At 54.2% G+C, this 20318-nt stretch overlaps 2 protein-coding genes and 2 long non-coding RNA genes across 6 annotated transcripts; 3 read left to right on the top strand and 1 right to left on the bottom strand.

Annotated features, from left to right (window-relative positions):
- The first annotated feature begins 1400 nt into the window (after positions 1-1400).
- ETHE1 (ETHE1 persulfide dioxygenase) lies at positions 1401-5826 on the top strand. 3 transcript variants are annotated; one of them, XM_066208326.1, is made up of 7 exons: positions 1401-1521; positions 2629-2773; positions 3281-3426; positions 3797-3926; positions 4702-4791; positions 4942-5058; positions 5613-5826. In XM_066208326.1, the coding sequence occupies exons 1-7, from the start codon at positions 1420-1422 to the stop codon at positions 5660-5662; spliced, it is 780 nt and encodes a 259-aa protein (XP_066064423.1). In that variant the 5' UTR covers positions 1401-1419; the 3' UTR covers positions 5663-5826. The 3 variants fall into 3 exon arrangements, with proteins under 3 accessions (XP_066064423.1, XP_066064422.1, XP_066064424.1); XM_066208325.1 differs by having other exon boundaries at positions 5573-5826; XM_066208327.1 differs by lacking the exon at positions 3281-3426.
- A 2736-nt stretch (positions 5827-8562) lies between these two features.
- On the top strand, positions 8563-10259 carry LOC136304916 (uncharacterized). The gene is made up of 4 exons (XR_010724889.1): positions 8563-8627; positions 8905-8941; positions 9548-9626; positions 10127-10259. It is a non-coding gene; the product is annotated as an uncharacterized lncRNA (long non-coding RNA).
- A 1015-nt stretch (positions 10260-11274) lies between these two features.
- On the top strand, positions 11275-13380 carry LOC136304915 (uncharacterized). Its single transcript, XR_010724888.1, has 3 exons — positions 11275-11355; positions 12163-12248; positions 12871-13380. It is a non-coding gene; the product is annotated as an uncharacterized lncRNA (long non-coding RNA).
- A 2346-nt stretch (positions 13381-15726) lies between these two features.
- Positions 15727-20065, bottom strand: LOC136304904 (ly6/PLAUR domain-containing protein 3-like). The gene is made up of 5 exons (XM_066208317.1): positions 19974-20065; positions 18905-19030; positions 18252-18425; positions 17240-17377; positions 15727-16381 (listed from the first exon to the last, which is right to left on the bottom strand). Exons 1-5 carry the CDS (start codon positions 20038-20040, stop codon positions 15780-15782), a joined length of 1107 nt encoding a protein of 368 aa, XP_066064414.1. The 5' UTR covers positions 20041-20065; the 3' UTR covers positions 15727-15779.
- Positions 20066-20318: the final 253 nt, after the last annotated feature.

Here is a 20318-nt window from a genome sequence, read left to right as displayed (position 1 = left end):
AAATATAAATAATAGAAATAGAAATAGAAATACAAATGTAAATAATGTAAATACAAATATAAATACAAATGTGAATAGAAATGGAAATGGAAATAACGTAAATACAAATGTGAATAGAAATAGAAATAATAGAAATAGAAATACAAATGTAAATGTAAATATAAATAATAGAAATAGAAATGTAAATGTAAAGGTAAAGGTAAATATAAATAATAGAAATAGAAATAGAAATGTAAATGTAAATGTAAAGGTAAAGGTAAATGTAAATATAAATAATAGAAATAGAAATACAAATGTAAATATAAATAATATAACTACAACTACAAATATAAATAATATAAATACCAATAAAAATTACAAATACAAATATAAATATAAATATAAATATAAATACTATAAATACAAATAAGATTACAAATATAAATATAGACGTAAATATAAAGATATATAAACATAAATGTAGCTATAAATAGAAACATAAATACAACTATAAATTCAAACATAACATAAATATAAAAACAAAAATAAGAAGAAAAAATTAATATAAATATCAATATAACTATAAAATATAACTGTAACTATAAATATAAACACAAATATAACTATAAATAAAGACAACTATAAATTTAAATATAAATATAAATATATACGCAACTATAAATACAAATAAAGATAAAGAAAAATATTAATATAAATGTGAACATGAACATAAATATAAATAAGTATAAAAGTAAATGAATATAAATATAAATATAAAAATAAATATAAGTATAAATATAAATATAAATATAAATATAAATATAAATATAAATATAAATATAAATATAAATATGAATATGAATATAAATATAAATATAGAAATACATAAATGGAAATATATAAAAATTTATTTGCTGCAATGTATGAACTAAAGGCGGAAAAGTGCGTTAAAAAAACCCCGGGGAAGCATTTGGACAACACCGAAATGAAATAAAAATCGTCGAAATGCAATAAAATCATTTCAATGAAATAAAAATCGTCGAAATGGAATGAAAACATTTCGACGGAATATCCCTGAAAGGACGGGGATCCCGGACGCGCGCCCGGAACGCGTCCAAACCGCGCGGACGCGCACTGAAGAAACTGGAAATAACGGAGAAGTTCGCGCCAGCCGCCTAATTACCATAAATCCCCATCTCATTAGCATTTCTAATGGATACTCCCGCCCCCTTCCCATCGCCCCTTTAAGGCGGGCTCCACTTTCCCGCCATTGCCCTTTTAAGGCGCTTTAACGCAGGCCACGCCCCTTTCGCCGCAAGTCACGCCCCCCTCCGCGTCAACCTATGACGGGTATGGGCTCCGCCCCTTTGGGGTTTTAGAAGCCACGCCCCTTTTTTTCTCTTAAAGCGGCCGCGCTCGGGGCGGGCCCCACCGGCCGCCATGTTGTTCCGGGGGTTCTCTGTCGGCGCCGTCGCCGCTGTCGCGACATGTCGGGGCCTGGCGACGGCGGCGGGGGAGGGGCGGCGGCTGCTGCTGCGGCAGGTGGGGGAGGGGAGGGGGGAGAGAGGGGAGGGGGTTAAAAACGGGGGGAATAAAGGGGAATAAGGGAGGAGGGGTCAAAGGTCACGGGGAGGGGGAGGGGCGAGGGGGCTGGGGGAGGGGCTTGGGGGATTTTGGGGCTTTTTGGGGTTTTTTTGGTTCTTTTTGGGGTTTTTTTGGTTCTTTTTGGGGTTTTTTTCGGTTCTTTTTGGGGTTTTTTTCGGTTCTTTTTGGGGTTTTTTTGGTTCTTTTTGGGGTTTTTTTCGGTTCTTTTTGGGGTTTTTTTCGGTTCTTTTTTGGGTTTTTTTCGGTTCTTTTTCGGGGTTTTTTCGGTTCTTTTTGGGGGTTTTTTTTGGTTCTTTTTTGGGTTTTTTTCGGTCCTTTTTTGGGGGTTTTTTTCGGTTCTTTTTGGGGGTTTTTTTCGGTTCTTTTGGGGGGTTTTTTTTTGGTTTTTTTTGGGGTTTTTTTCGGTTCTTTTTGGGGGTTTTTTTCGGTTCTTTTTGGGGGTTTTTTCGGTTCTTTTTGGGGGGTTTTTTTTGGTTCTTTTTGGGTTTTTTTCGGTTATTTTTGGGGGGTTTTTTTTGGTTTTTTTGGGTTTTTTTCGGTTCTTTTTGGGGTTTTTTTTCGGTTCTTTTTGCGTTTTTTTTCCGGGGGGATTTTCGAGGGTTTTTTCGGTCCTTTTTTGGGGGTTTTTTGGGGGATTTTGGGGCTTTTTTTTGGAGTTTTTTTCGATTCTTTTCGGGGTTTTTTTGAGGGTTTTCAGCGTTTTTTCCTTGGGGTTATTTTGGGGGGTTTTTGGGGTTTCTTGAGAAACTTTCAGGGAGTTTTTTTGGGTTTTTTTTTCCCTTTTCCATCTTTTTTTTGGAGGTTATTTGGGGGGTGAGGGGACCCTTTTTTGTGTAACTTTTACCTCCTTTTTTTTCCTTTTTATTTCACCAACATTTCCACTTTTCTTCTTTTTCCATCCGGAGGCTTTTTCATTTTCCCGCCGACCTTTCCCAAACCCATTTATTATTTTTTTTTTTTAAAGAACATTTCCCCGCCCACTTTTCCCCCATTTTTTTTCCCCCCGCCCATTTTTAACCCTTTTCTCCCCGTTCTCCCCCCCAGCTCTTCGAGGCCTCCTCGTGCACCTACACGTACCTGCTGGCCGACGCGGGCACAGGTGACGCCGTCGTCATCGACCCCGTGCTGGAGACGGTGCCCCGCGACCTGCGGCTGCTGCGCGAGCTCGGCCTCACCCTCCGATACGCAGGTGGGGCCACGCCCCCCTCTCCCGAGACACGCCCACCGGCCTCCAAACTCACCCTCGTTGGGCGGTGGTAATTTAAGCCACGCCCACGCTCTCATGCCCCTTTCGATTCCGCTCATAGACCCCCCCCCTTTTAGGCCACGCCCTCTGCCAAGCCGCACCCACCAACCTGGGAAGTCGCCCTCGCAAAGTTGTGACAGTTTAAGCCACGCCCACAGCGCCACGCCCCTTTAAAGTCCACTCCTCCACCCCTAGGCCCCGCCCGGTCACGCCCTCCGTGAATATCACCCAGCTGCCTCGATAGACACGCCCAAAAAACCACACCCCCAAGACACGCCCTTCAAAAGACACGCCCACATGGCGGCAACCCTGTGGCTCCTCCCCCTGAAGCCACGCCCACAAGGCTGGGAGAGCCCCGGGGGGTTTCTGGGACACACCGGGAGCCCCGGGTGGGGATGACGTCACCCTTGCCCCGCCCGATGACGTCACCCCCCTCTCTCCCCCCGGCAGCCAATACGCATTGCCACGCGGATCACGTGACGGGCACGGGCGCCCTCTGCCGGGCCGTGGGCGGGGCCAGCGCCATCTCGCGGGCCAGCGGGGCCCGGGCCGACCTGCGCCTGGGGGAGGGGGACGAGCTGCGATTCGGGGCCTTCGTGAGCGCCCCTCCCCCAGCCCTGACCCCGCCCACCCTTCCCGGACCCTCCCCCGCCCAGTTCTGACCAATCCCCAGGGTGGGGGAGGGGGGACGTGCTGAGATTCGCGGGGGGGGGGGATGTTGTGGGTGCCCCTCCCCCACCCCTGACCTCTGACCCCTCCCCCGCCCATCTCCGACCACTCCCCGGGGCGGGGGAGGGGTTGGTTTGGGTGTGGGAGGGGCGTCTAAAAAGGGGGTGGGGCCTAAAATTTAACCCCCGGGTGATTGGGGGAAGGGCCCAGGGGGGGTTTTTTGGGGTCCCCAATCCCGTTTTTGGGGTCCCCAATCCCGTTTTTGGGGTCCCCAATCCCGTTTTTGGGGCGCCCCAGGCCCTGCGCGTGGTGCCCACCCCCGGCCACACCCCCGGCTGCGTCACCTTCGTCCTGGACGACGATTCCATGGCGTTCACCGGGGACGCGCTGCTGATCCGCGGCTGCGGGAGGACGGACTTCCAGCAGGGTGGGGCTGGGGGGTGGGGCTGGGACGGACTGGGATGGACTGGGACAAACTGGGACAGACTGGGACAGACTGGGAGTTACTGGGAGTTACTGGGAGAAACTGGGAGAAACTGGGAGAAACTGGGAGGGCGCTGCAGTTCCCAAAGTCGCCACCGGGGGGAGACAGAGAAACACTGGGAATTTGTTGAGGGGAACTGGGACGAACTGGTTTATACTGGGATAAACAAGGAGGGGACTGGGAGGGGATTGGGTGGGGTTTGGAGAGAACTGGGACAAACTGGGAGTTACTGGGAGGGCGCTGCAGTTCCCGAAGCCGCCACTGGGGGGAGCTGGGGAGACATTGGGAGTTCATTGGGGGGAACTGGGATGAACTGGGATAAACTGGGAGGGACTGGAGGGGACTGGGAGGGACTGGGGTATACTGGGACAAACTGGGAGGGGCGCTGCAGTTCCCAAAGCGGCCACCAGAGGGCGACAGAGAAACACTTGGAGCTCATAGAGGGGAACTGGGACGAACTGGTTTATACTGGGAGGAACTGGGAGGGGGCTGGGAAGGGACTGGGTGGGGTTTGGAGGGAACCGGGACGAACTGGGACGAACTGGGACGAACTGGGAGTTACTGGCAGGGCGCTGCAGTTCCCGAAGCCGCCACTAGGGGGAGACAGAGAAACATTGGGAATTTGTTGAGGGGAACTGGGACGAACTGGTTTATACTGGGAGGAACTGGGAGGCTTTGAGGTGTCCCCCCGTCGCCACGGTGACCGTGCCCCGCCCAGGCTGCGCCCGCACCCTGCACCGCTCCGTCCACCAGCGGATCTTCACCCTGCCCGACTCCTGCCGCGTCTACCCGGGCCACGACTACAACGGTGGGGCGGGGCTAAAGGGCCGGGAGGGGCGGGGCTAGAGGGCGGGGCGGGGGAGGGGCTGGGGGGGAGATTTTGGGGGAAATCTTGGGGATATAGGTCACTGGAGGTCACTGGGGGTCATGACCTTTTGGCCCCGCCCCCCTCCGGCAGGTCACACGGTGTCCACGGTGGGGGAGGAGCGGCGGCACAACCCCCGCCTGCGGCTGAGCCCCGACGAGTTCGTGGCGCTGATGGAGAAACTGCAGCTGCCCCGCCCCCGCCTGATGGGTCAGGCCACGCCCCCTCCCCCCAAAAAAATCCCCAAGACCTCCCAAAAAATTCCTGACCACAAGAATTCCCCAAAAATTCCCATGAAAAGCCCAAAAATCCCCCAAAATTCCTACCGGGACCCCAAAATCTCCCAAATTTCCCAAAACTCCCCAAATTTCCTCAAATTCCCCCAATTTTTTCCCAAAACTCGCCAAATTTTTCCTAAAATCCCCCAAATTTCCCCCAAAATCCCCCAAATTTCCCCAAAATCCCCCAAATTTCCCCCCAAGTCCTCCTAATTTCCCAAAATCCCCCAAATGTCCCAAAACTCCCCAAATTTCTAAAAATTCCCCAAATTCCCCCCCAAATTTTCCCCAAAATTCCCCCAAATCCCCCAAATTTCCCCCCAAATCCCCCAAATTTCCCCAAAAACTCCCCAAATTTCCCCCCAAATCCCCCAAATTTCCCAAAATCCCCCAAATTTCCCCCAAAACTCCCGAAATTTTCCCCCAAATCCCCCGAATTTCCCCAGAATCCCCAGATCTCCCCCCTGACCCCCCATTCCGGCGCAGACGTCGCCATCCCGGCCAATCTCCGCTGCGGGATCCAGGACGAGCCGTAGCCACGCCCATTCCCGCCGAGACCGCGCCCCCTTTGGATGAAGCCACGCCCCCTTGTACGGATGAAGTCGCTCCCCTGTTCCCCCCCCCCCCGTGGTGGTCACGCCCCCTTTTTAAAGGCGTGGCCACGCCCCCTTGGTTTAATTAAAAAGCTGATCCAGAATGAGACTGTGGTGGGCGTGGCTTGATTTGGGGTGGGCGTGGCTTTATTAAGGGTCTGGAGGTGTTTTATTGGGCTGGGCGTGGCTTTTTGGGCGTGGGCGTGTCTTCATTCGAGGCGGACGTGCCTATTTGGGGAGCGGGCGTGGCTTTATTAGGGATGTGGGCGTGGCTTCGCTCGGGGCGCGAGCGTGGGAAAAAGGGGCGTGACCGTTTCCCACGGCCTGGTGAGGGGGGGGAGGGGAACAAGCCACGCCCACCCCCTCTCCCAAAAAAATTCCAGGTGCGGCAGAACCGGCGCGGCCAGGTGATGACGTCCCGGAGCCACGCCCCTTTCCCTTTAGCCACGCCCCTTTCCCCGGGCCCGGCGCGCGCTCGGAGCGGGGGGAGGTTGAGGTGGGGGGGAGGGGAAGGTCGGACTTGACCGTGACCTTTGACCCCGCGGCGTCCCCCCCCCCCACTCCGGACACTCCCATGGTGCACCGCGGCGGGGGAGAGAGCGCCCCCCAGGCCGGCGGAGGGGTGAGACTGGGAGGGAACTGGGAGGGACTGGGGGGAACTGGGAGAGAGATTGGGACGGACTGGGGGGGACTGGGATGGACTGGGATGGACTGGGGGGGGACTGGGATGGACTGGGACAGACTGGGATGGACTGGGATGGACTGGAATGGACTGGGGGGGACTGGGATGGACTGGGGGGACTGGGGGGGGACTGGGATGGACTGGGATGGACTGGGGGGGACTGGGGGGGACTGGGATGGACTGGGATGGACTGGGGGGGACTGGGATGGACTGGGATGGAACTGGGATGGACTGGGACGGACTGGGATGGACTGGGATGGAACTGGGATGGACTGGGATGGGACTGGGGGGGGACTGGGACGGACTGGGACGGACTGGGGGGGACTGGGGGGGACTGGGATGGACTGGGGGGACTGGGGGGGACTGGGATGGACTGGGATGAACTGGGATGGAACTGGGATGGATTGGGATGGACTGGGACGGACTGGGGGGGGACTGGGATGGACTGGGATGGACTGGGATGGACTGGAATGGACTGGGGGGAACTGGGATGGACTGGGATGGACTGGGGGGAGGTGGGAGGGAACTGGGGGCACTGGGATGGGACTGGGAGGGCACTGGGATGAACTGGGACATACTGGGATAGACTGGACCGGGACTGGGAGAGAACTGGGGGGACTGGGGAAGAGATTGGGATGGACTGGGATGGAACTGGTTTATACTGGGATGGGAGTGGAAGGGACTGGGAGGGGACTGGGCCAGACTGGGACGGACTGGTAGAGGGACTGAGGGGAACTGGGATGGACTGGGAGAGGATCTAGGCCGGACTGGGAGACAGACTGGGACATACTGGGACATACTGGAACCAACTGGAACAGACTGGGATGTCCTAGGAGGGACTGGGTTGTACTGGGACAGACTGGGATGGAACTGGGATGTTCCTGGGTTATGCTGGGATGGAACTGGGCTGAACTGGGAGGGGCTGGGATGTTACTGGTTCACACTGGGATGAACTGGTGGGGGGCAATCACTGGTCTGAACTGGTTTGTACTGGTCTATACTGGTTTGTACTGGGAGCCAGGACGGGATCGAGGCGGCGGCGCTGGAGGGGCTGAGACTGGAGGTGCGGCCACGCCCCCACCCCAAACCACGCCCCTTTCCCCACCCGGACACGCCCCCACCCAAACCGGTCCAACCGGAGGGGCGGCGATGACGTCACTCCCGCCCCGCCCCTTTTCCCCCAGGACCGGCCACGCCGGGGATGGGGAGAAGGAGGAGGGGGCGGTGACGTCAGCGGCGGCGCCCGCGGTGACGTCAGAGACGATGACGTCAAAGGCGGCGGTGACGGCGGGGGGGCAGGTGAGGCCCCGCCCCCTCCACACCCCCTCCCCCCCCCCAAATTTGGGGGGGAATTTGGGGAGAATTTGGGATTTTGTAGAATTTCGGGGAAGTTCGTGGAAATTGGGAGGAATTTGGGAATTTGGGGGAATTTGGGGAGATTTTGGGATTTTGTAAAGTTTCGGAGGAAACTGGAGGAATCTGGGGAATTTGGGGGAATTTTGGGGAATTTCGGGTTGGTTTTGGCGCCTGTTTTTGGGGTCATTTTGGCCGATTTTGGGGCCGATTTTTGGGATAATTTCGGGGTGAATTTTGGGATACTTTTGGGTTATTTTTGAGTTCTTTCCAGGTGAATTTCGGGTGAATTTTGGGGCTGATTTTGGGTTATTTTTTGGGTCAATTTTGGGGTAATTTTGGCCGATTTTGGGGGCGATTTTTGGGATAATTTCGGGTGATTTTTGAGCCAGTTTTGGGCCGATTTTTTGGGCCGATTTTTGGGATAATTTCGGGTGAATTTCTGGTGAATTTCGGGCTATTTTGGGATAATTTTTGGGATAATTTCTGGTGAATTTCGGGCTATTTTGGGATAATTTTTGGGATTAATTTCCGGGTGAATTTCGGGCTGATTTCGGGTTATTTTGGGGTGAATTTCTTCGTGTTTCGGGCCCCCCCCCCCCCCCCAGCTGATGTTCTCGCACCGCACCGACCGGCGCTGGATCCTCCTGGGCCCCCCCTGCGACCCCCCCCCGGGTGCTGGCGCTGCGCAGCTCCGTGCAGGTGACCCCTGACCCCTGAGTGACCCCCGAGTGACCCCCGAGTGACCCCGAAGTGACCTTTGACCCCGCTGTGACCCCCAGGGCGCCATCGGCCTCCAGAGGTCCGAGTCCCTCCCCCGGCGGCGGGGGGCGAGTGGGGGAGGGGCGGGACCCCCCCGGCCCCGGTCCCAGGGTGAGTGGGGGAGGGGATTGGGGGGGGGGGGAATTTTGGGGGGAATTTGGGGAATCTGAGGGAGGGAATTTTGGGAAATTTTTTTTTTGGAGTTTTTTGGAGATTTTTTGGGGGGGGGGTGGTTTTTGGGTCAATTTTGGGTGTTTGGGGGATTTTTTTTTTTTTTTTTTTCGATTTTGGGGAATTTTTTTGGGGGGGGGATTTGGGATTTTTTGGGGAAGTTTTGGGGGGGTCCGGGGGGAGGGCGTTGATTTCTCCCATCCTCCCCCCCCTCCAGGGGCGCTGGCGCTGCAGTTGGACGCCGACTCCTACAGGTGAGGGCGTGACCCCAAAACTGACCCCGAAGTGACCCCAAAACGGTCCCGAAATTGTTCCAAATCTGACCCCAGGAACATCCAAAAACGGACCAAAAATTGACCCCAAAATTGACCTTCAAGTGACCCCAAATTGGCCCAAAATTGACCCAAAATCCCCCCAAAAAATGACTCCAAAAAACCCGCCCCCAAAACCCTCCCAGTATAAACCAGTATAAACCAGTTCCCCTCATTGAGCTCCCAGTGTCTCCCTGTCTCCCCCCGGTGGCGGCTTTGGGAACTGCAGCGCCCTCCCAGTCACTCCCAGTTCGTCCCAGTTTGTTCCAGTTCCCTCCAATCCCCTCCCAGTCCCCTCCCAGTTCATCCCAGTATAAACCAGTTCATCCCAGTTCCCCTCAATGAACTCTTAGTGTTTCTCTGTCTCCCCCCGGTGGCGGCTTCGGGAACTGCAGCGCCCTCCCAGTAACTCCCAGTTTGTCCCAGTTCGTCCCAGTTTGTCCCAGTCTGTCCCAGCCAATCCCAATCCCCTCCCAGTATAAACCAGTAACCCCAAATCCCCTCCCAGTCCCCCCGCCAGTCCCTCCCAGTATAACCCAGTCCCCCCAGTACGTGTCTCCAACTGGCCGAACTGGAGCGTCGGGTCCGAGAAGCGCTGGCCGAGCGAGAGCGCCTCCTAGCGGCCCGGGTAGGGGGCGTGGCCTGGCCTACGAGGGGCGTGGCTTATCTGGGTGTGGTGGGTGGGCGTGGCCTAAAAGGGGTGGGTTTGAATACGGAATGAGGGGGGGTGTGATGGGGGAGGAAGGGGCGGGGTTTGCGCGAGGTGGGCGGGGATTGGGGCGAAGTTTACGGCGTGTTATGGGCGGGGCTTGAGTGGGTGGGCGGGGTTGTTAGGGTGGGCGTGGTCAGAGGCGTTTCCGGGGGTATTTTGGGGGGATTTTTGGACGCCATTTTGGGGTGATTTGGGGAATTTTGGGGGAAGTTTTTGGAGGGATTTTTGGGGTGATTTCGGTCAGTTTTTTGGGTGATTTTCGGTCGCCATTTTGGGGCGATTCGGGGAATTTTTGGGGCAGTTTTTGAAGGGATTTTAGGGGTGATTTTTGAGCAGTTTTGGGGTTACTTTTTGCTGGTTTATTCGGGGAATTTTGGGAGCGTTTTCCCCTCCTAAATCTCCCCCTCACCCTCCAGGAGGCTCGGAAAGCTGCCAAGGCCACGCCCACCATGACCACGTCCACCGCGGACACGCCCAGCAATGCCACGCCCATCACGGACACACTTATCTCTGCTGAGGCTCCGCCCCCTCCAGCCCAGGCAACGCCCCCTCCCGAGGTGAATTTTGGGGCGGATTTGGTGGATTTCGGAGGCGGATTTCGGCTGTTCCTGGGGACAAATTTTCCCCAGCTTCAGGATGAATTTTTGGGGCTGGATCCCCAATTTCCAGCCCAAACCTCACCCCGAAATTCCCCCAAAATTTTTCCCCCAAATTCCCCCAAATTTTCCTTTAAAATTCCCCCAAGTTTTTCCCCAAATTTCCCCCAATTTTTCCCCCTTAATTCCCCCCAAATTTCCCCAATTTTTCCCCCCCAAATTTCCCCAATTTTTCTCCCTAAATTCTCCCAATTTCCCCAAATTCCCCCAATTTTCTCCCCAAAATTCCCCGAATTTTTCCCCCAAAATTTCCCCAATTTTTCCCCAAATTCCCCCCAATTTCCCCCCAAGTTTTCCCCCCAATTTTTCCCCAAATTCCCTCAATTTCCCCAAATTCCCCAAATTTCCCCCCAGATTTCCCCAATTTTCCCCAAAATTTTCCCCCCAAATTCCCCCAATTTTTCCCCCAAATTCCCCCAATTCCCCCCAATTTTCCCCCAATTCCCCCCCAATTCCCCCCAAAATTCCCCCAAATTCCCCCCAAAATTCCCCCAAATTCCCCCAATTTCTTTAAATTTTTCCCCAATTTCCCCCCAAAATTCCCCCCAATTCTCCCCCAATTCCCCCCCAAATTTCCCCCAATTCCCCCCAAATTTCCCCCTAAATTCCCCCAATTTCCCCCTAAATTCCCCCAATTTCCCCCAATTTCCCCCCAATTTTTTCCCAATTTCCCCCCAATTTTTCCCCCCAACTCCCCCCCAATTTTTCCCCCCAATTTCCCCCCAACCCCCTCCCCCATTCCCCCCCCGTCCTCCCCTCCCCCAGCCCCGGCCGGCCCTTCCCTCCCTCCCACGGCCGCCGTCTCCCCAGCCGGACCTGCTGCTGGCGCTGCGGGCGCGCGGCCACCGCCCCGAGAGCGTCGGGGGGCTGCGGATCGCGGGGGGCTCCCTGCGGGGGCCGCTGACCAAGATGGGCGGAAGGATCAAGACCTGGCGGCGCCGCTGGTTCCACCTGGACCCCGCGCAGGAGGGTCCTGGCCTATTACGGCGGTAACCGCCGCGCCCAAACCCATTCCCATTTTGGGGGGTCTCCAGGGCGGGGTTTTGGGGGATTTTGGGGGGGAAAAAAAAAAAATTTGGGGGCGTTTCGGGTGAATTTTGGGGGTTCGAGATGAATTTTGGGGTTCAAAGGGGAATTTTGGGGTCCCTGTGGGGTTTTTTGGGGTCTCTGTGGGTTTTTTGGGGTCTTTGTGGGTTTTTTGGGGTCTCTGTGGGGTTTTTTGGGGTCCCTGTGGGGTTTTGGGGTCTCTGTGGGGTTTTCGGGGTCTCTGTGGGTTTTTTGGGGTCCCTGTGGGGTTTTGGGGTCTCTGTGGGGTTTTCGGGGTCTCTGTGGGGTTTTTGGGGTCTCTGTGGGGTTTTTGGGGTCTCTGTGGGGTTTTGGGGTCCCTGTGGGGTTTTTTGGGGTCTCCGTGGGGTTTTTGGGGTCTCCGTGGGGTTTTTGGGGTCTCTGTGGGGTTTTTGGGGTCCCTGTGGGGTTTTTGGGGTCTCTGTGGGGTTTTTTGGGGTCTCTGTGGGGTTTTTGGGGTCTCTGTGGGGTTTTTTGGGGTCTCTGTGGGGTTTTTGGGGTCCCTGTGGGGTTTTTGGGGTCCCTGTGGGGTTTTTGGGGTCTCTGTGGGTTTTTTGGGGGTCTCTGTGGGTTTTTTGGGGTCCCTGTGGGGTTTTTGGGGTCTCTGTGGGGTTTTTGGGGTCTCTGTGGGGTTTTTTGGGGTCCCTGTGGGGTTTTTGGGGTCTCCGTGGGGTTTTTGGGGTCTCTGTGGGGTTTTTTGGGGTCCCCCAACCCCGTCCTGTCCCCCCCAGACCAGGCCCAGACGAAGCTCAAGGGCGTCATCTACTTCCAGGCCATCGAGGAGGTTTGGTACGACCCCGGGAGGGTGGCCGGCAAGGTGAGGCCGGATCTGTGGGGCAGGGATCTGTGGGGCAGGGATCTGTGGGGCAGTTTTGGGATCCGTGGGGCAGTTTTGGGATCTGTGGGGCAGGGATCTGTGGGGCAGTTTTGGGATCCGTGGGGCAGTTTTGGGATCCGTGGGTCAGTTTTGGGATCCGTGGGGCAGTTTTGGGATCCGTGGGGCAGTTTTGGGATCCGTGGGGCAGTTTTGGGATCCGTGGGGCAGTTTTGGGATCTGTGGGTCAGTTTTGGGATCCGTGGGGCAGTTTTGGGATCCGTGGGTCAGTTTTGGGATCCGTGGGGCAGTTTTGGGATCCGTGGGTCAGTTTTGGGATCCGTGGGGCAGTTTTGGGATCCGTGGGGCAGTTTTGGCATCCGTGGGGCAGTTTTGGGATCCGTGGGGCAGTTTTGGGATCCGTGGGGCAGGGACACGTGGGTCAGGTCGGGACCTGTGGGGCAGGGATCCACGGGTCGGAATCTGCGGGTCGGATTGGGATCTATGGGTCAGGAACCTCTCGTCGGCGGATCTTGTGGGTCAGCCACATCCGTAGGTCGGGATCTATGGGTCCGGGATCCATGGGTCACCCCGGCACCCGCTGACCCCCAAGTGCCCCCCACAGAGCCCCAACCCCCGCCTCACCTTCTGCCTCAAGACCTACGAGCGCCTCTTCTGGCTGGTGGCGCCCAGCGCCGAGGCGCTGCGCATCTGGATGGACGCCGTGCTCACCCTGACCCGCGGCGGGGGGCAACTTCTGACCTCGCAAAATCAGTTCCCGCTTCCGGCCCCTTTTCTCCCCCTTTTGCCGGGTTTTTTCCCCAATTTTTCCCCATTTTTTTCTCATTTTTTCCCCAATTTTTCCCCATTTTTTTCACAATTTTTCCCCATTTTTCCCATTTTTTCCCCATTTTTTTCACAATTTTTCCCCATTTTTCCTCATTTTTTCCCCATTTTTTTCCCATTTTTTCCCCATTTTTTCCCCATTTTTTCCCCATTTTTTTCACATTTTTTCACATTTTTTCCCATTTTTTCCCCATTTTTTCCCCATTTTTTTCCCATTTTTTCCCATTTTTCCTCATTTTTTCCCCATTTTTTTCACATTTTCCCCCCATTTTTTTCCCATTTTTCCCCATTTTTTCCCCCATTTTTTCCCCATTTTTTTCACATTTTTTCACATTTTTTCCCATTTTTTCCCCATTTTTTCCCCATTTTTTTCCCATTTTTTCCCATTTTTCCTCATTTTTTTCCCCATTTTTTTTCACATTTTCCCCCCATTTTTTTCCCATTTTTCCCCATTTTTCCCCATTTTTTCCCCATTTTTTTCACATTTTTTCCCATTTTTTCCCATTTTTTCCCCATTTTTTTCCCATTTTTTTCCCATTTTTTCCCATTTTTTCTCATTTTTTCCCCATTTTTTTCACATTTTTCCCCCATTTTTTTCCCATTTTTTCCCCATTTTTTCCCATTTCTTTCGCGTTTTTCCTGCCGTTTTTTGCCCCCCCCCTCACGTTTTCCCGCCATCTTCCTCCCCTCGTGTCTTACCAAAGTTATTTCCTGTTTTCTGCCTCTTTTTCCCCTTTTTCTGGGTTTTTTCCCCAATTTTTCCCCATTTTTTCCCATTTTTTCCCCATTTTTTCCCATTTTTTCCCCATTTTTTCCACGTTTTCCCACCGATTTCGTCCCCTCATGTCGCCATTTTTCTCCCCCTCACGTTTTCCCGCTCTTTTCCCCATTTTCCCGCCCTTTTTTCCCATTTTCCCGCCCTTTTTCCCATTTTCCCGCCCCTTTTCCCCATTTTTTGGCCCATTTTCCCCCCGCCCATTTCCCCCTCACTTTTCCCATCTTTTTTTCCCATTTTCCGGCTTTTTTTCCTCCTCTAAATCCAACTGGGAACCCCCCGGGCCCTTACTGGGAGCACTGGGAGCCGCTCGGTTCCTCCCTTGGTTGTATTTATTAAAAGGTTTTTTTGGGACAAAATTCCCCTTTTTTGGGTCGTTTTTTGGGGGGGGAGGGAGGAGCTTGTTGGGCCCTAATGAGCCTTGGCTAATGACGTTTAATAATTACAATTAATAGCATTTAATACTGTTAAAAAACCAATAATAATAATAATAATAATAATAGTAATAGGCAATTATAAAAGTAATAATGGCTTAAGGGTAATAGAACAATAATAATAGTAATGGTAGTACTAATTATAGTATTAATAATAACTATTATTAGTAGTATTATTATTATTATTATTATTATTAATAATAATAATAATAGGCAATTATAAAAGTAATAATGGCTTAAGGGTAATAGAACAATAATAATAGTAATAGTAGTACTAATTATAATATTAATAAGAACTATTTATTATTAGTAGTATTAGTAATAATAATAATAACAGGCAATTATAAAAGTAATAATGGCTCTAGGGTAATAGAACAATAATAATAGTAATAGTAGTAATAATAATATTAATAATAACTATTATTAGTAATAATAATAATAATAATAATAGGCAATTATAAAAGTAATAATGGCTCTAGGGTAATAGAATAATAATAATAGTAATAGTAGTATTATTTATAATATTAATAAGAACTAATATTAGTAGTATTAATAATAATAATAATAATAATAATCTAGTATTTAATGGGTTTATATTCAGGGGAAAAAAGGGAAGAAATTATTATTATTATTATTATTATTATTATTATTATTACTATTATTATTATTATTATGTATAAAGTATTCAAAGTGGGGTTTATAGAATGAAGTTTGAATGGTTTAAAAGTTTAAAACAAAAAAAAAATTAAAAAGAAGGAAGAACGTGATGAAAACGGAACTGAAATGTCACGAGAAATGAAACGCAACGAAAAATACGGTTTGAAATGCGGTTCAGAGAAATGAAAACGAAAAAGGGAAGGGAAATGTAATGAAAAATTAAATTGAAAATGTAATTCAAAATTAAACTGAAAATGTAATTAAAAATTAATTGAAAATGTAATGAAAAATAAAACTGAAAATGTAATGAAAAATTAAATTGAAAATGTAATGAAAAATTAAACTGAAAATGTAATTCAAAATTAAATTGAAAATGTAATGAAAAATTAAATTGAAAATGTAATTCAAAATTAAATTGAAAATGTAATGAAAAATAAAAACTGAAAATGTAATTCAAAATTAAATTGAAAATGTAATTAAAGTGTAATTTAAAATAAAGGGAAACATATAACGAAAGCTAGAATTAAAAATAAAAACAAAATGTCGGGAAAAGTAGAGTTAACAGTAAACTCGGAAACGGAATTACGACCTCGTTGAAAACAAACCGGAGTGCAGAGCGAGAAGCGCCATTTCAAACGAAAGAGACCGAGGAACGTTTTCAAAGAGTCAAAAGACGCAATTCGAAATGACAATTGAAATTATTAAACAAAGAACTGCCCCAAAATCTCCGGTTTCGCCCCCGGAAAAATCACGACTCCGACACCGGAACTTTCCACCGCACCCGTTTATTGCCCCTGCGGCCAGGGGGAGGAAACCCCGCCCTCAGCGCAGGAGGGGCAGCAGCACGAAGGGGAGGAGCCAGCCGGCCCCGCCCAAGGCTTGGCCCCGCCCCACCGGCCCCTTGATCCCGTTCTTGCGTCCCATTGGCTGCCCGGGGGCCACGTGACCGGCGGCCATCTTGTCTCCGTCGACCATCTTGTCCCCGTCGGCCATTTTGTTCGCGTCGGCCATCTTGTCCCCGTCGGCCATTTTGTTCGCGTCGGCCATTTTGTCCCCGGCGGCCATTTTGTCTCCCTCGGCCTTCTTCTTCCCGTCGGCCGTTTTGTCCCCGGCGGCCATCTTGCCTCCGGCCGACCTCTTCCCGCCGGCGGCCACGTCGCTCTCGGGCGCGGCTGTTGTGGCCTCGCCGGCGGCCATCTTGGCGGTGGCGTTGTCGGGCGCGGCCGTGGGGGCGTGGCCGTGCGGGAGGAGCTCGAGGCGGGGCAGGTCGGGCGAGAAGAAGGTCTTGTTGGCCAGGTGGCGGTTGCAGAGGTCGCCGGCGCAGCAGGAGCCGCTGAGCGAGGCCGCGGCGTCGCCGCGCCGCTCCTGGGCGCAGGCGCCGTCGGGGACGCAGCCGCGCAGCTCCCGCCACCAGGTGAAGTTACCTGCGGGAGGAAAGGGGGCGTGGTCGGCGTTAGGGCAGGTGTGAAGATCCGGCGTCCCAGCGGGGATGGGGGGGATTCGAGATGGAGTTTGGGGGGGGGGAATGGTGGGAAACGTGAGGGGGAAAATGGAGGGAAAGGTGAGGGGGGAAAAGGGCGGGAAAGGTGAGGGGAAAATGGAAACGTGAGGGGGAAATGGCGGGAAAACGTGAAGGGGGAAAAGGGCGGGAAAGGTGAGGGGGAAAAATGGAAACGTGAGGGGGAAAAGGGCGGGAAAGGTGAGGGGGGGGAAAAGGGCGGGAAGCGTGAGAGGAGAAAATGGCGGGAAAACGTGAGGGGGAAATGGAAACGTGAGGGGGGAAAATGGTGGGAAAGGTGAGGGGAGGAAAAGGGCGGAAAAGGTGAGGGGAAAATGGAAATGTGAGGGGGAAAAAGGGCGGGAAAGGTGAGGGGAAAATGGAAACGTGAGGGGGGGAAATGGCGGGAAAACGTGAGGGGAAAATGGAGGGAAACGTGAGGGGGAAAAGGGCGGGAAAGGTAAGGGAGAAAATGGTGGGAAAACATGAGGGGAGGAAATGGTGGGAAAACGTGAGGGGAGGAAATGGTGGGAAAATGTGAGGGGGGAAAATGGCGGAAAACGTGAGGGGGGAAAAGGGCGGGAAAACGTGAGGGGGGGAAAAGGGCGGGAAAACGTGAGGGGGAGAAAACGTCGGGGAAAAAACCCCCCAGAAAAAACGGCAGAAAATCGTGAAAAAAAAAAAAAAAAAAAAAAAAAAAAGGGCCAAAAAAAAAACCCCCCCCCGGGAATAAATTCGGGGGGAAGGGCGCGGGGACGGCGCCGTCCCCCGCGGCGCCACCCACCCATGCGCAGCGTGACGTTGCCGTGGAAGCAGCCGCGCAGCTCGCCGTAGCACTCCACCACGGCGCCGGGGCCACAGGGCCCGTCCTCGGCGCAGCCGTAGCAGCGCAGCCCGTTGGGCGCCCGCCAGCTGGCGTTGGCTGCCGGGAAACACCGGGTTTGGAGCGGTAAATCCCCCGCCCGCCCAGTTTATCCCAGTTCCCCTCCCCAGCCTCTCCCAGTTTAGCCCAGGTGTCTCTCAATCCTCTCCCAGTATGGCCCAGTTTATCCCGGCGCCCCGTACAAGGCTGTACGTCAATCCCAGTTTAGTCCCAGTTTATCCCAGTCCCCTCCCAGTATACCCCATTCCCTCCCAGTATATCCCAATTTATCCCAGCTCCCCCGTACAAGGCTGTAAGTCAATCCCAGTTTAGTCCCGGTTTAGCCCAGTCCCCTCCCAGTATATCCCAGTCCCCTCCCAGTATATCCAGTCCCCTCCCAGTATAACCCAGTCCTCTCCCAGTATATCCCAGTCCCCTCCCAGTATATCCCAGTCCCCTCCCAGTATATCCCAGTCCTCTCCCAGTATATCCCAGTCCCCTCCCAGTATATCCCAGTCCCCTCCCAGTATATCCCAGTTTATCCCAGTTCCTCATACAAGGCTAAAAGTCAATCCCAGTATATCCCAGTCCCCTCCCAGTATATCCCAGTCCTCTCCCAGTATATCCCAGTTTACCCCAGTTCCACTCCGCGCGTCCCCATACAAGGCTGTAGCCCCATCCCAGTAAATCCCAGTACATCCCAGTGCCCTCCCGGTCCCTCCCAATCCTCTCCCAGTTTATCCCAGTTCCATCCCAGTTCATCCCAGTTCCCCCCAAAGAACTCTTAGTGTTTCTGTGTCTCCCCCCGGTGGCGGCTTTGGGAACTGCAGCGCCCTCCCAGTTTATCCCAGTCCCTCCCAGTCTGTCCCAGTCTGTCCCCAGTCTGTCCCAGTCTGTCCCAGTCCCCGCCCGGTCTGTCCCGGTGCCCCGGTACCGCTCAGGGGGAGCTCCCCGCCGTCCCCCAGCGGCAGGTGACCGTTGCACGCGTCCCCCCGGCAGTTCCGGCGCCGTTCGAACACCACCAGCCCCGGCAGCTCCAGCGCTCGGGCCAACGCCCCCGGCTGGCCACGCCCACAGCCACGCCCACCCAGCACCAACTGCCCGTGGCCTGGATGGGGGCAGAGGTCACGCAGGGGTCACGCAGGGGTCACAAAAGGGGTCAGGGGGTCCCTATGGACACGCCCACAACTGACCCATTGACCCCTATGGGACACAGCCCCCCTGTGGACACTCCCATATCTGACCACTTGACCCCTATGGACACGCCCACTATGACCACGCCCACACCTGCCCCATATCCCACCCCCACACCTGCCCCACACCCGCCCCACACCTGCCCCACACCCCGCCCCATATCCCACCCCACACCTGCCCCACACCCGCCCCACATCCCACCCCACACCCGCCCCACACCCGCCCCACACCTGCCCCACACCCGCCCCACACCTGCCCCACAGCCGCCCCAATATCCCACCCCACACCTGCCCCACACCCGCCCCACACCTGCCCCACATCCCGCCCCATATCCCACCCCACACCCGCCCCACACCTGCCCCACAGCCGCCCCACACCCCGCCCCACACTCACTCCAGGTGACGGCCGCCAGGGCCTCGCTGCACACGTCGCTCTCCGTGGGGCAGGTGACGTTGGCGGCCCCACGGCAGCGGCCGTCGTCCTCAGACCCACAGCTCAGGCACTGCAGCCCCATAGAGCCTGCCCCACGGGTCAGTGACCCACGAATCAGTGACCCACAGATCAGTGACCCACAGATCAGTGACCCATAGAGCCTGCCCCATGGATCAGTGACCCACGGATCAGTGACCCACACCTCCCTGCCCCACACACTGTCCGACACGTCCCTCACCCCACACGTCACTGCCCCACACGTCACTCGCCCGCCCCACACGTCACCGGCCCCAAACGTGGCCGCGCCCTCCCCGCGGGGCCCGGACCTGCCCTGGCCTGTCCCGGCCCGACCCACGGCACGCCCCGAAACCCCCTGCCCCATAGATCCCAGCCCTGCCCCACAGATCTGAGCCCTGACACAGAGATCCGAGCCCTGCCCCAATGATCCAAGCCTTGACCCACAGATCCGAGCCCTGCCCCACAGATCTGAGCCCTGACACAGAGATCTGAGCCCTGCCCCACAGATCTGACATCTGACACCCCCCCTGCCCCATAGATCTGATCCTCAATACCCCCCCGCCCCATAGATCTTGACCCTGACACCTCCCCTGCCCCACAGTTTCTGCCCCCCAACCCCCTGACGCTGCACTGTCCCAGCCCCACAGCGCTCCCGCCCCACAGATTAGACCGCCAACCCCCTCTGCCCCACAGATCTGACCCTCGACACCCTCCTGCCCCACAGATCTCAGCCCCGCCACTGCGCTGCCCCAGCCCCATAGATCTGACCACTGACACCGCCCCTGCCCCACAGATCTGACCCCAAACACCCCCATTCCTGCCCCACAGCGCCCCTGCCCCACAGATCTCAGCCCCGGCACTTCCCTGCCCCACAGATCTGACCCCAAACCCCCCCCTGTCCCACAGATCCCGGCCCTGCCCCACATCCCCCCCGCCACCCCCCCTGCCCCAGCCCCACGGCTCCTGCCCCACAACCCCGCACCCCACACATCCCCCCGCGCCCCACAAGTACCTGGCAGCAGCGGCAGCAGCAGCAGCAGCGGCAGCAGCCGGGCCCCCCCCATGGCCCTGCCCCACATCTCGGCCCGGCCCCGGGGCCGTGGGGCAGAACCCCGCCCCATTTATGGGCGCCGGGACAGGGTGGGGTCAGGGTGGGGCGCCCCCGGGGCTCCCCGCCCCATAGCCAGGGTGTCCCCGCCCCATAGCCAGGGTTTCCCCGCCCCACAGCGCCGCCTGCCCGCCCCATGGTGGCTGTGGGGCTCTGGGCCCCATAGCTCTGCCCCATAGCTCTGCCCCATAGCACGGGACCCTCAGCTCAGCCCCATAGCGGAATCCCAAAGCTCTGCCCCACAGCTCT

This window comes from Chamaea fasciata, unplaced genomic scaffold (genome assembly GCF_029207755.1).
Source record: "Chamaea fasciata isolate MVZ Bird 193981 ecotype frontalis unplaced genomic scaffold, bChaFas1.0.hap1 SCAF_216, whole genome shotgun sequence".
Classification (NCBI taxonomy): Eukaryota; Metazoa; Chordata; class Aves; order Passeriformes; family Sylviidae; genus Chamaea; species Chamaea fasciata.
Note: the sequence above shows the minus strand (reverse complement) of the source record. Positions and strands in the feature narration are given on the sequence as shown.

Coding starts and splice junctions, on each gene's coding strand:
- LOC136304904 (XM_066208317.1), bottom strand. CDS start 20,040: ATGTGGGGCAGGGCCATGGGGGGGGCCCGGCTGCTGCCGCTGCTGCTG. Junction 18,426..18,904: donor CCTGGCGGCCGTCACCTGGA/GTGAGTGTGGGG, acceptor GCCCCCATCCAG/GCCACGGGCAGTTGGTGCTG. Junction 16,382..17,239: donor CAACGTCACGCTGCGCATGG/GTGGGTGGCGCC, acceptor TTCCTCCCGCAG/GTAACTTCACCTGGTGGCGG.
- ETHE1 (XM_066208325.1), top strand. CDS start 1,420: ATGTTGTTCCGGGGGTTCTCTGTCGGCGCCGTCGCCGCTGTCGCGACA. Junction 1,522..2,628: donor GGCGGCTGCTGCTGCGGCAG/GTGGGGGAGGGG, acceptor TCTCCCCCCCAG/CTCTTCGAGGCCTCCTCGTG. Junction 3,927..4,701: donor GAGGACGGACTTCCAGCAGG/GTGGGGCTGGGG, acceptor TGCCCCGCCCAG/GCTGCGCCCGCACCCTGCAC.